Source organism: Trachurus japonicus, chromosome 17, assembly GCF_045865225.1.
Source record: "Trachurus japonicus isolate A0001 chromosome 17, Traja_1.0".
Classification (NCBI taxonomy): domain Eukaryota; kingdom Metazoa; phylum Chordata; class Actinopteri; order Carangiformes; family Carangidae; genus Trachurus; species Trachurus japonicus.
Window position 1 is genome coordinate 10,406,062 of NC_140923.1, and position 13,159 is coordinate 10,419,220.

The window sequence follows — 13,159 nt, forward strand, 5'->3', positions numbered from 1 at the left end:
ATTGCTCGCACAAAAGATCCAGAGGGCCGCGCACAGTGTGCCCAAACACCAAATCGTTGGGACTGAACCCTGTGCTCTCTTGGGACACCTCCCTCGCCGCTAACAGTAACCAGGGCAACCCCTCCTCCCAGTCTCCGTCCAGTTTCACACAATATGTACGTAACAACGACTTCAGAGACTGGTGAAAACGCTCCAGGGCCCCCTGACTCTGAGCGTGATATGCCGATGCTTTATTGTGTTTAACCCCCAACTGTTTCAAAACTTGTGAAAACAGGTGAGAGGTGAAGTTTGATCCGCGGTCAGTTTGAATCACCTTCGGGATACCGAATATAGCAATGAACTGTGTCAGGGCGCGCACCACAGAACGCGCTGTGATCGTGCGTAAAGGATACGCTGCCGGATAACGGGTGGTTTGGCACATGACAGTAAGCAAATAAACAGCACCCGACTTGGAACGTGGCAACGGACCCACACAGTCTATAATAAGGTGTTCAAATGGCTGACCCACAGCCGGAATCGGAAACAGAGGAGCTGGTTTAATCACCTGATTGGGCTTCCCCGCAAGTTGACAGGTATGACAGGTTTTCACATACTCAGACACATCCCTCTTTAATTTAGGCCAAAAAAAATGTTTCAGCACTCGGTTGTATGTTTTTCTCACCCCCCAGTGTCCCGAGTCATCATGGGCCCGGCGAAGCACCGTCTCACGGAGCTTAGAAGGCAGGACAATCTGGAGGACGGGATCCCCTACAAAATCGTCCCCGTGAGGCACCCATTTTCTCATGAGCAATCCCTTCAACAGAAAGTAACAGTGAGAGTCGTTCTTTACCTCCGACGCAGGCAACACCATGTCAAACAGTCCCTTCAGGGACGCGTCGGCTCGCTGCTCACTCTCCAACTCTTCCTGCGTAACTGAAAGGGAAACATCAGACAGGGAGAAACACAACCCATCTACTGCCTCACCATCACCCACGCCACACTCAGGCGGCTCTGGTGGAGAATGTTGGGACATAGACCGCGTCACCGCACACGCTGTGAACACTTCAGGGAAACTTATTTCATCCTCATCAGGCTGCTTCCTCACCAGGGGAACTGAGGAAACCACTGGAGACGGGGCCACATCACCCCACACCCGCTCACCTGCAGCACCGTTACCTAGGATCAGAGTGACCCCCTCAACAGGCAGCGCCGGCCTCACACCCACAGCTATCTCGCCCTGGAAGAGATCAGAGTGTAATGTGATTTTGTGCAGAGGGACTTGTAACACATTCATTTCCATACCTACAACAGGCACCCAACAACCTGTGTGAGTCTCGGCGGAAAAAGGCAGCACAGAAGCCTGAATGAAGGAATCAAAGGCCGCTGTGTCGCGCAGTATTTTAACTGGCACCTTCAACCTGCCCCCCACCAGAGAAACATGGCCATCAGAAATGAACGGTAGAAAAGACGCCAATCCCACAGACACGGACTCACCCCGAGCTGGCACACCCACCTCACTCACCGCTGGTGCGCGAGGCAACGAGACAGCGCAGCAAGCACCTTTTGGCTGCGCCATGGGACCCCCCTGGGGAACCCTGGGTTTAAGTGCGTAACAATCAGCTCTGAAATGACCTCTTTTATGACAATAACTGCAGGTTTTTTCAAAACCCCTCGAGTTACGTTCCCTGGCGTCGGATTTACCTGAACGACCAACATAACTCCCCAGAGCTGCCTCAGCACGCTCTGCAAACGGTCCACCACGGCTGCCACTATGCGCGCGCCACTCACCAAAAGAGCGTTTATGCGTCAACACATAGTCATCCGCCACAGAAGCAGCTTCAGACACACGTCTTACCTTGAGATCGTTAATGTGTTGTGCAATGTTTTCAGGTATGGAATTTTTGAACTGCTCCAACACAATTAACTCGGACAAATCCTCAAACGTCTCCACTTTTAACGCGGTACACCAACGCGCAAAATGACCCGTCAGGTCACGAGCAAACTCAAGGTGCGTCTGCTTCTCCATTCTCCTCCACGAACGAAAGCGCTGGCGATAAGCCTCCGGCACGAGCTCGTACACTTTCAATACAGCAGACTTTACACACTCATAATTCTGGCCATCAGCCACCGACAGAGCAGAATAAGCCTCCTGCGCACGGCCAGTCAGTGCGCACTGGAGCATCACCGTGCGGGCTGACTCAGGCCACTTCCGTGACTCAGCCACACGTTCAAACAAAGAAAAAAACGACTCTGGATCCCGCTCATTAAACTTCGGAAGTAACCTCAGATTGCCAAGCACATCAAAACACTCACCTCCGCCCCCGGGACGAACGGAGGAACTCTCCTGCGCTCCCGAGGCGGCTCCACCCGAAAATCCAGCCCTCAGCAAATCCAGCCGAGACTGCTCTACCGACAGCTTCGTTTGTTCCGTCTGGTAACGGAGTTTTTCCACTGCAATCTGCTTCTCTATTTCAACTGACTTCAACGTCTTAGCATGCTCCAACTGCAACGACAGTAACTCTTTCTGCTGCTCAAAAGTGAGCACACTCGCGCCCGCAGCCAGTGGAGCCAAACTCTCCACCCTGGCCTGGGGAAAACGCGCAGCACTCGACAATATACCCAACTCGCATAATGCAGCAAACAAAACATTCTGAACCGTCGCGTCTTTCACTCTTCTATCTGGGATATCAATATGATAATGCTCCGCTATTTTAAACAATTGTTCCCGCGTGCATTTATCCAGCAACTCCTCCGACGGAGCCTGGACAAAAAACGCCACATCCGCCATACTCTACACACAGTAATACCACACTCCAGGACACTTACTTTTGCTGCTACTTACCAGGTAACTCCCAAACGAGGAGCTACGAAAAAAAACAAGCCGAGACACCCCAACCCCTAACTACCTACCACAATACTTACAAAACCTCACGTAGTCTTCGTCGGCTTGCCGAGCTCGAAGTGACACCAACCGCAGGATATTACCTCTGACCGAGACTGGCCAGTTGCAACAACCCAAAGCCAGCGCACCCCCTCCTCAGGGTTACCGACCAAAACAAAAAAGGCAAAATAATAAAGTGGCGAGATCTGCTCACCCGGCGGCTACCTGATCAGGATGCCCGGACAAAACAATTATCTTTAAGCAGCAACAAAAACCAAGTGACCCAGAAAAACAACACAACCATGGCCCAAAATTTACCGACGCAGTTCCCAGCTAAACCGTGGCGTACAAACCACACACACAAGCCCTCGCGACTTCCGGGTTCCCACGCTACTCGATAGTAACGCCGCCACAGCGGTTCCATTCACAAATTCCCATGAGTTCATTCACAACTCTGGCTTACTAGCGCACACGGACAACGAGACGAGCCCCCACATTTGTCACGACCTGGCTCATGGTCGGACAAATAAAAGGAACTACGCGGGTAAAAGTAACAAAATGATAATTTATTTCCCAACAAAAGGGACCAAAATGATGGCAAAGCAAACAAAGGGAACACAAACGAAAACGAGGGGCTGCGGCACACAGCTCTCCCTCCGGAGCCAGGCGATGTCAGGAAAAGACTGAGGCAGGAAGAAGGACCAGCTTATCACAGGTTGGGAATTGGCCACGCCCACCAGCTCATCACCTGCAGCTTGACAAGGCAAAGACAACCATACACGCACACACAGGCATACACAGGCAGGAGGCCGTCACAGACGGTTGCTGATTAATGTGTGAACAAACTGAAGCTTCACATCAATAATAAAACTGTTTACACTGAAGAATCAATCAACTATTCATGTGTCTTTATTTCAGGTTCTGATTCAAAGCTGATGGAGAAATGTAAAACTAATGTGAGAGGTTTTCCTCTTAAAACAGCAGAAATACAGATTCAAACACTGTCAATAAATGTCTGTGCGTAACCTGAAGAACAAATGGTTACAGATCAAATATTATTTAGAAACTCAGACTCTTTGATAACTGCTGACAGGTCCTGAGGAGAGAGTCTGACTGCTGACTGACTGAACTGTTTTCATCCCACTTGTTCCAGGTGATAAGTCGACCTGCTTTCCTCAAACTGCTCCTGTTGTTGGAACAAATCAAAGCCTGACAGCACTTCCCTCTTCTTCTTCCTGCTCCTGTCCACATGTCTCCTCACACGTCTTCCTATTGGAGGAGTGTGACCAGGTAAATGACTCATTTACAGGTTAAACACCACAAGGAGCCACCACTGTGTTTTTATGTTGGGTCATAAGACAAACAGCTTTTCACCCAATGGGTTAATCATAAATAATATATTGTTTTATATCAGATGATTAGATACTGTGTATTCTCTGACTGGGGAGAAGTTGTTCCACTGATCTCAGGTAAATGCAAGGCAAGGCAAGGCAAGGCAAGGCAAGGCAATTTTATTTGTATAGCCTGTTTTTACAAACAGTTAGTCTCAAAGGGCTTTACATGGCATCGTAACAACATCCTCTGTCCTTAGACCCTCACATCGACTGAGGAAAAACTCCATGGAAAACCCTTTTAACAGGGAAAAATCGGAGAAACCTCAGGGTGAGCAACAGAGGAGGGATCCCTCACCCAGGACGGACAGACGTGCAATAGATGTTGTTACAGACAAGAAAACAGTTTACAGTTTATGTCACAGAATGTGCGAAATATGGAAATGTTAGCAAGAGTTGATCAAGGCAGCCTCTGGTGGGGGGGGGGGGGGGGGGGGGGGGGGGGGGGGGGGGTGGAGAGAGCTGGCCAGCTCAATGAGAGGTCTGGGTGGCAGACTGGTCCATGGGAAGGGAGGGCAGGCTGGTCTAACAGCAGGGGAAGGGGTGGGGGGGGGGGGCGATGCAGGCGGCGGCTGGTGCAGAGAGATGGAGCTCCGGTGGATCTGCAGAAACACAGAGAGAGTGCGAGACACCAAGGCCAAACTACAAAGTGCAGCAGAAAATGACAGTTCAAAAATATACAGAGGAGAGGAGAGGAGAGGAGGGGAGGGGAGAGGAGAGGGGAGGAGAGGGGAGGAGAGAGGAGTGGAGAGGGGAGGAGAGGAGGGGAGGGGAGAGGAGTGGAGAGGGGAGGAGAGGAGGGGAGGGTTGGGGAGAGGAGAGGGGGAGAAAGGAGAGGGCTCTGTGTAACCAGATGTGTCCCCAGCAGTCTAAGCCTATAGCAGCGCAGCTATAAAATGGTTCAGAGCTACCTGAACCAGCCCTAACTAAAAGCCCTGTCATAAAGGAAGGTCTTAAGTCTAGACTTAAATGTAGTTAGAGTGTCTGCCTCTTTGACCCATGGAAAGTGCTGGTTCCACAGTAAAGGAGCCCGGTAACTGAAGGCTCTACCTCCCAGTCTGTTTTTAGAGATACTGGGAGTCACTAACAGACCTGCATTCTGGGAGCGGAGTGCTCTGGTAGGACAGTAAGGAATGATTACTTCTTTCAGATAGGAAGGAGCTTGATCATTAAGAGCCTTATAAGTCAGCAGAAGGATTTTGAAGTCTATTCTAAATCCTACAGGAAGCCAGTGGAGAGAAGCTAAAGTGGGAGAGATGTGCTCTCTCTTCCTAACTCCTGTGAAAACCCTCGCTGCGGCATTCTGGACCAGCTGGAGACTCTTTAGAGAGTTTTTCGGACATCCTGACAGGAGAGAGTTGCATTAGTCTAACCTAGAAGTGATAATTGCATGCACCAGTTTCTCAGCATCACTCTGGGAGAGGATATTCCTAATCTTAGTGATACTGCGCAGATGGAAGAAGGCGGTCCTAGTTACGTGTTTTATGTGGGAGCTGAAGGAAAGGTCCTGGTCAAAAATGACTCCAAGGTTCCTCGCAGTTGTACTCGGGGTCAGGGTGATGCCATCTAGAGTAGCGATCTGATTAGAGAGAGTGTCCCTGAGATGTTTAGGTCCAAACACGATGACCTCAGTTTTATCTGAATTCAGTGGCAAGAAGTTAGAGGACATCCAGGATCTAATGTCTTTCAGGCAGTCTTGCAGATTGATGAGGCCGCTTCTGTCATCTGGCTCCATGGACAAGTAGAGTTGCGTATCATCCGCATAACAGTGAAAATTGATTGAGTGCTTCCGGATGATGTCACCTAATGGAAGCTGATGTCACCTAATGGAAGGCAGAACATCTGGAGGAGTTTCCTCCCGGAGACGTTGCAGTAACTGGAAATAAATAAATCACTAGTTCACATGATTCAAGTCCATGCTGACAGTGCAGTTTAAGTAGTGGATGATTTATTTTTATGACAGATGATCAGTTGATCAAATGGACGTTTTGTTCTCAGGTCGTCAACAGGACTGATGAATCAATTAAGAGATCAAAGATTATAAAACATCATATTATAAGGTTTGATTTTTTCATCTTCTGTAAATATATTAATTTAGCTGGAAACATTGTAAAACATGAATAATCTGCTCAGTTGTTGTGAGTGTCTCTAGTGAAACTGTTCTAATTTACTCTGGTCATAATTTTAACTGCACATTGTAAATGACAGATAACACACCCCGTCTCTCACTGTGTCCATGTATCAAGGTTAACCTTATAAGCACCTGTCTTTGATGATAAGTCAGTGTCCAGCAAGTAAGCAAGAGCAGAAGCAGCAAATAAGAGTTTTCCTTCAGAGGACAGAGAAAGTCAGACTGTGAGGAGGTGAAATGGCTCAGCAAGGAGTTCATCTGGACCAGGAGACGTTGACTTGTTCCATCTGTCTGGATCTACTGAAGGATCCAGTGACTATTCCCTGTGGACACAGCTACTGCTTCAACTGTATTAAAACCCACTGGGATGGAGAGGATGAGAGGAAAATCTACAGCTGCCCTCAGTGTAGGAAGCACTTCACACCGAGGCCTGTCCTGGTGAAAAACACCATGTTAGCAGCTTTAGCGGAGCAGCTGAAGAAGACTGGACTCCAAGCTGCTCCTGCTGATCACTGCTATGCTGGACCTGAAGATGTGGCCTGTGATGTCTGCACTGGGAGGAAACTCAAAGCTGTCAAGTCCTGTTTGACATGTCTGGTCTCTTATTGTGAGAAACACCTGCAGCCTCATTATGAAGCAGCTCCATTAAAGAAACACAAGCTGGTGGAGCCCACCAAGAAGCTCCAGGAGAACATCTGCTCTCGTCATGATGAGGTGATGAAGATGTTCTGCCGCACTGATCAGCAGTGTATCTGTCACCTCTGCCTTATGGATGAGCACGAAGGCCACAAAACAGTCTCAGCTGCAGCAGAAAGGACTGAGAAGCAGAGAGAGCTGGAGCTGAGTCGACAAAAAATCCAGCAGAGAATCCAGGACAGAGAGAAAGATGTGAAGGTGCTTCAACAAGAAGTAAAGGCCATCAATGGCTCTGCTGATAAAGCAGTGGAGGACAGTGAGAAGATCTTCACTCAGCTGATCCGTCTCATGGAGAAAAGAAGCTCTGAGCTGAAGCAGCAGATCAGATCCCAGCAGGAAACTCAAGTGAGTGAAGTCAAAGAGCTTCAGAAGAAGCTGGAGCAGGAGATCACTGAGCTGAAGAGGAAAGACGCTGAGCTGAAGCTGCTGTTGCACACAGAGGATCACACCCAGTTTCTAAACAACTACCCCTCACTGTCAGCACTCAGTCCATCTACACACTCATCCAGCATCAACATCCGTCCTCTCAGACACTTTGAGGATGTGACAGCAGCTGTGGCAGAGCTCAGAGATAAACTACAGGACCTTCTGAGAGACACATGGACAAACATCTCACTGACTGTGACTGAAGTGGATGTTTTACTGTCACCACCAGAGCCCAGGACCAGAGCTGACTTCTTAGGATATTCACAGGAAATCACACTGGATCCAAACACAGCAAACACACGGCTGTTATTATCTGAGGGAAACAGAGAAGTGACATATGTGTGGAAAAAACAGTCTTGTTTAAGTCACCCAGACAGATTCACTGGAAGGTGTCAGGTCCTGAGTAGAGAGAGTCTGACTGGACGTTGTTACTGGGAGGTGGCGAGGAGAGGAGGAGGAACAGTTCGTGTAGCAGTCGCATACAAGAATATCAGGAGAGCAGGGAAGTCGGACGAATGTGGATTTGGATTCAATGACAAATCTTGGTCATTAGAGTGTCACATTAACAGTTTTATATTTTCGCACAACAACATCCAGACTCCAGTCTCAGGTCCTCTGTCCTCCAGAGTAGGAGTGTACCTGGATCACAGAGCAGGTATTCTGTCCTTCTACAGCGTCTCTGAAACCATGACTCTCCTCCACAGAGTCCAGACCACATTCACTCAGCCTCTACATGCTGGACTTGGGTTTCCTTACCTCCTTAGTTTGAATGTTGGAGGCACAGCAGAGATCTGTAAACTGGAATAGACAAAGATCATTGCAGGTACAGCTGGATAAAATCTGTGTTTTAGTTCATCACTTTCTTTAGTCTCCATGTTTGTTGCTAAAAGCTCATTGCTGTTCTGTCTCTGCACTGCAAAGAGATCACCTGTCAATCATACATTATGGGCGGGACTTTGACCTCTTGTCATTGTTTATTGTTTATTGTATCCTTTGGATCCCCATTACTCTTCATAGAAATGAAGACTATTCTTCCTGGTATCCACACAAACAATTACTACAACAATTATATCATTACAGCATAATACAAAGAATTAGATCATTCATCATCCTAAATAAATTAACATGATTATAGAAATGTAAATTAAGTAGTACAATGTAAATTTGTTAACACGATAAAGAGAAATAATATTGTTTTTTTTTTATAACAAACTTACGTGATTATAGAAGAGTATACATGAGGTAACCTGAAGCATAAAATTTACCAAGTTGTTTGTGGAGATCACTGCTCATGATGATGTTTCTTTACCTAAACTCATATTTCTCCACATGAAAATAGAAACTTCTCTGAGCTCTAAATGTTTGTTGGATATTTGTGTTGATGTATTTGTGTTGTTGTTTGAGGCTTAACAGAGAAATGATCTTCCTTCATCCCTGAGGTTTGTTCTCACTGTGGAAACTAAGAAATCTAGAATCGCATGTACATTAATGTTATTGAATCACATATAAGGTCTATGACGTTTTATCAAAGTGTAAATATCATGATAATTATCAATGAGGAGGTGATTGATTTATGTGAAACAATGTGATTGTTTCATGTGAATCTGCATGAAATCACTGAACAAAAGTCATTTAACAACCTTTACTGATTCAATATGTGACCAAATCCATTGTAATGTTTCATATTTGTATCATTTGTCTCTTGCACAAACTCAATAAACTACAATTAATTGCAGGACCAGCACTTCAATTTCTCTTTGCTTCTGTACCAGTAGCATAACATCGCCATCTAGTGGCCTTGTTGAATGACAACAATCTCCTGTTAAAAATATCCGGTCAAAAGTGACATGAATAAATAGAAAAGGAAAACACGTTGAGTCTGAATTAATTTTAAAATGTTAGATTTTTTGCTCATCTGTATTTTTTAGAGGCTTATGACTCTTATTATTAGAAAAGCTGCACTCAGGTAAAACGACATAATAGGTGATATGAATTTAACATTTTATTCCCATTATTCCAATTTCTGTTGAGACAGTCTGCACAAGAAGCTTAATGAATATAGATAAAAAGATAAAAGGATGTCATTTTATTCATCAGTAGAAACATTTTATGATAAAAATAAACATCTGGGGGTTTTTGGATTGTATTTTGGAAAAATTAAGCCATTTAATGAAACTTTCTAAGCTCATGGAAATTCATCTATAGATCAGCAAAAAATACTTATCTTTTTGCGGATCACGCTGAGAAGGAGACCTCAGATAATCAATAAACAGTTTTCATACAAGAGATACAGAAGAAGACACAGAGGCCTGAACTGATTGGAGCATTATTGTGATATAATTCACTATGTCTTATATCACAAAGAAAGTCTTTAAAAATGCAGACTAGATTTGAAGAGAAGAGTTCTCAGCCTCCGTGACAGATTAGCCACTGTGCTGGGCTGCAGTGCATGACCTCAGTAAGTGTGCTCCTCCAGTGAAGAAAAGCCTTCTAGGGGTCCTCGTCGTCAGTCTGCTTTTCTGCATAGGCCCTTCACAATCTTTACTGCAGACTCTGCTTTGCCGTTAGCCTTTGGTTGTCTTGGGGAGGACATGACATGTACGAAGCCCCACTCCCTCACAAACCCACCCAAAACTCTCCACAGTCAAACTGACATCCACAGTCGGAAATGACCCGGTCAGGGATGCCGTACCTTGCAAACTGCGCCTTGCACCTTCGGATATTCGTATTGCTGCCAGGTCTGGGAGTAGATCAATCTCCCAGAAGCAGGGCAGTTGCTAGGAATTCTGGGCCCCCTGAAAGAATATCGGTGTGGGCCCCTCTACCGTATTCATTGCCACCTTCGATTTTCTTGTTTTTCAGTGTTCTTGATGGTGTCTGGTGTAATTAACCCCTCAACAAATAGGTAGTGGATATTTTATTGTATTTAACAATCAAGCACTGATATGCAAAAAAACAAAGTGTCCTGGCTCAAGAAGTCTACAGGTAAATATGTAGCATTTAACTCAAATATATATGTATATATATATACACACATATATATATGTATATATAGATATATATATATTTAAACCATTTTTAAACCATTCAAAAGTCAGTGTAAACTGTAGCCTATTCTAAATAGTCTTTTTTTTTTTTACTTTGTTGTTGTCAGCTATTATGGTGTATTTTATTTTATATTGCTATGAAAACAAACAACAACAACAAATCTTTGAACATTTAACTTTTTTGTATTTAGGCTATTCAAATGTCCCACCATAACACATTTTACAAGACCACATTGAACACATCATGATAACGTAACTAACCTTCGTCAGATACTCATAATTACTGAGTGGAACTTGAATAATACAATTCAATGCAACCTCTGAGTGGGCGCATACTGGAGCACTGTCAGTGCCAGTGACAGTGTGAAACAAACACACAGACTGTAGTAGCCTCCAAATTAGTAACGTTTAGTTATAGCTACTCTAGGAACTGTCGCTCTACAATGAACTGCCGACTTTTTTCTTTTTTTTTTAATGAACTGGCGACTTGTCCAGAGTGTGGCGTGGCCAGGTGACAGCGAGGCTCCAGCCTGCGCCCCGTCAAAGCTAATGTTACAGACATTGAATGAACAAGTAGGCAAATTGATTCAGCCACCCTCGGTAGTTTTACTCTCACCATTCTTTTTTTTTTTTTTTTTAAACTTTTTATTGGTTTCCATCGGAAAACATAAAAACAGGACAAGAGCAGAAAGGGCTCAATAACAACAAAGCAAAAAAAAAAAAAAAAGGGAAATTATATATGTACATAAATAAAAATAAATAAATACAAAAACAAACACCAGACAAGAGAAAAATCCCCCCCTTCCCGCCCCACCCCACCCCACCCCAGGCAGCAAGGACACATCAGTTCAAGGACAGGCTCAGAACATCAGATTATACTTGGACAAAAAAAAAAAGAGAAAAAAAAACAAAACAGAGGAAACACACAACATACGAGGCTCTAAACATCAATTTGAGGGCACAAAAGGTTCTTAATTTTTTCTATTGACGAAGTCCAGGAGGTAATAGTGGCTTGCTTTGCGTTGTGCATTCTGGCTACTGACAGCTCCATGTACAGGATATCTAACAAAGAAAGTAACCAGTGAGTCCGAGAAAGAGAATGAGGAGGTTGCCAGCGAAGTGCTAGCATCTTTTTGGCAGCTGTCAGGCTAGCAAACAAAGCAGGGTAGTGGTAACTAGGTAAATTCAAAGCAGAGGTATCATTCAATAAAAACAATTTGGGACAGTACGGAATTAATACATCAAAAAAGTTTAGTCAACGTTAAGGATATCATTTCCCAAAAGGTTGTGACTTCTGGACAGTACCAGTACATATGCATGAAAGATCCAACATCACGATTTGGGCAGAGATCACAATTAGGAGAGGATACAAGTTTCATTAGATGGAGTCTTCTAGGTGTAAGATACATCCTATGTAAAAATTTGAAGTGTATCAATTTGTGATTGGGATTTTTGGAAACATGATCTAGATTACTCCAAACAGTTGTCCAACATATATCCTTCTCCGTAATATCAAGATCTCTACTCCAAATATAACCAATATTTAAAGATTTACAACCAGAATTTAAAAGAGCATAAATTTTGGATGTTAGACCTTTAGTTTTACCTCTGACATTTAATAAAGAGTAAAGTGGATGAGTTGCCAACTTTTCACCCCATGGAACGCCGTAAGTGCGCATAGCTAGTCTGAGTCTAAGATAAAAAAAAAAAGAACTCTTTGCGACATTGTACAGGGAACATATATCATCAAAAGATCTCATCCCATTTTCTTCCCAAACATCCATTAAAATGTTGATTCCCTTAGTAGACCAATGAGGGAGCTTAAAAGGAGCTCCTCCCGTGGTGAGGTCAAAATTGTTGAAAAGAGGGCTATGTGTGTGCCATTTTAAAGAAATCTGACATTGTTTCTCTATTGCTCGCCATGTTGACAATAAAAAAGACATAATAGGACCAAGTTGGCGTTGAGTACTCTTGGAAGGGAAAGCAGAGAAAACAAGGTCCTGTAACCTATGTGGGTAAGCCAAGTTTTCTTCAATTGGTCTCCAGGAGACCACCATAGATGGATCAAACCAAACAGATATTGGACGAATTATATAGGACCAAGAGTACAATTTAAAATTTGGAACATTTAAACCCCCATCCTTCTTGCTCCTTTGTAGTGTAGACAACTTGAGACGTGGTCTTTTACCACCCCATATAAAATTTGTAGTGATCTTATTCAGACTGTCCCAGTAGTTTTTGGGAGGTGCAAGAGGAATCATATTTGAATAAAAATTTATTCTTGGTAGAACATCCATTTTAATTATGGATATTCTTGCTGACATTGAAATAGGTAATTTTGTCCATCTTTCCATATCTTCCTCAACACATTTAAATATGTGTTGGAAATTTTTGGTAGAGATAACTGATAAGGTGGGATAAATATCAACACCTAGGTATTTGAAAGAATTAACCACCGGGATAAGAGATGGAAGTGTAGATAGACTAACAGATGGATTTAAGGACATTAGTTGAGACTTAGTCCAATTAATCTTGTACCCAGAGAGGTTACTAAACTGAGCAAAAGTTTCCAAAACATGGGGAATAGAAATTAAAGCGTTATTAACAT

General features: G+C 44.2%; 1 protein-coding gene across 1 annotated transcript; it reads left to right on the plus strand.

The window, feature by feature from the left end:
• Positions 1-6,619: 6,619 nt before the first annotated feature.
• On the plus strand, positions 6,620-8,741 carry LOC146970135 (tripartite motif-containing protein 16-like). The gene has a single exon (XM_085804940.1). It carries the CDS (start codon positions 6,620-6,622, stop codon positions 8,309-8,311), a length of 1,692 nt encoding a protein of 563 aa, XP_085661066.1. The 3' UTR covers positions 8,312-8,741.
• Positions 8,742-13,159: the final 4,418 nt, after the last annotated feature.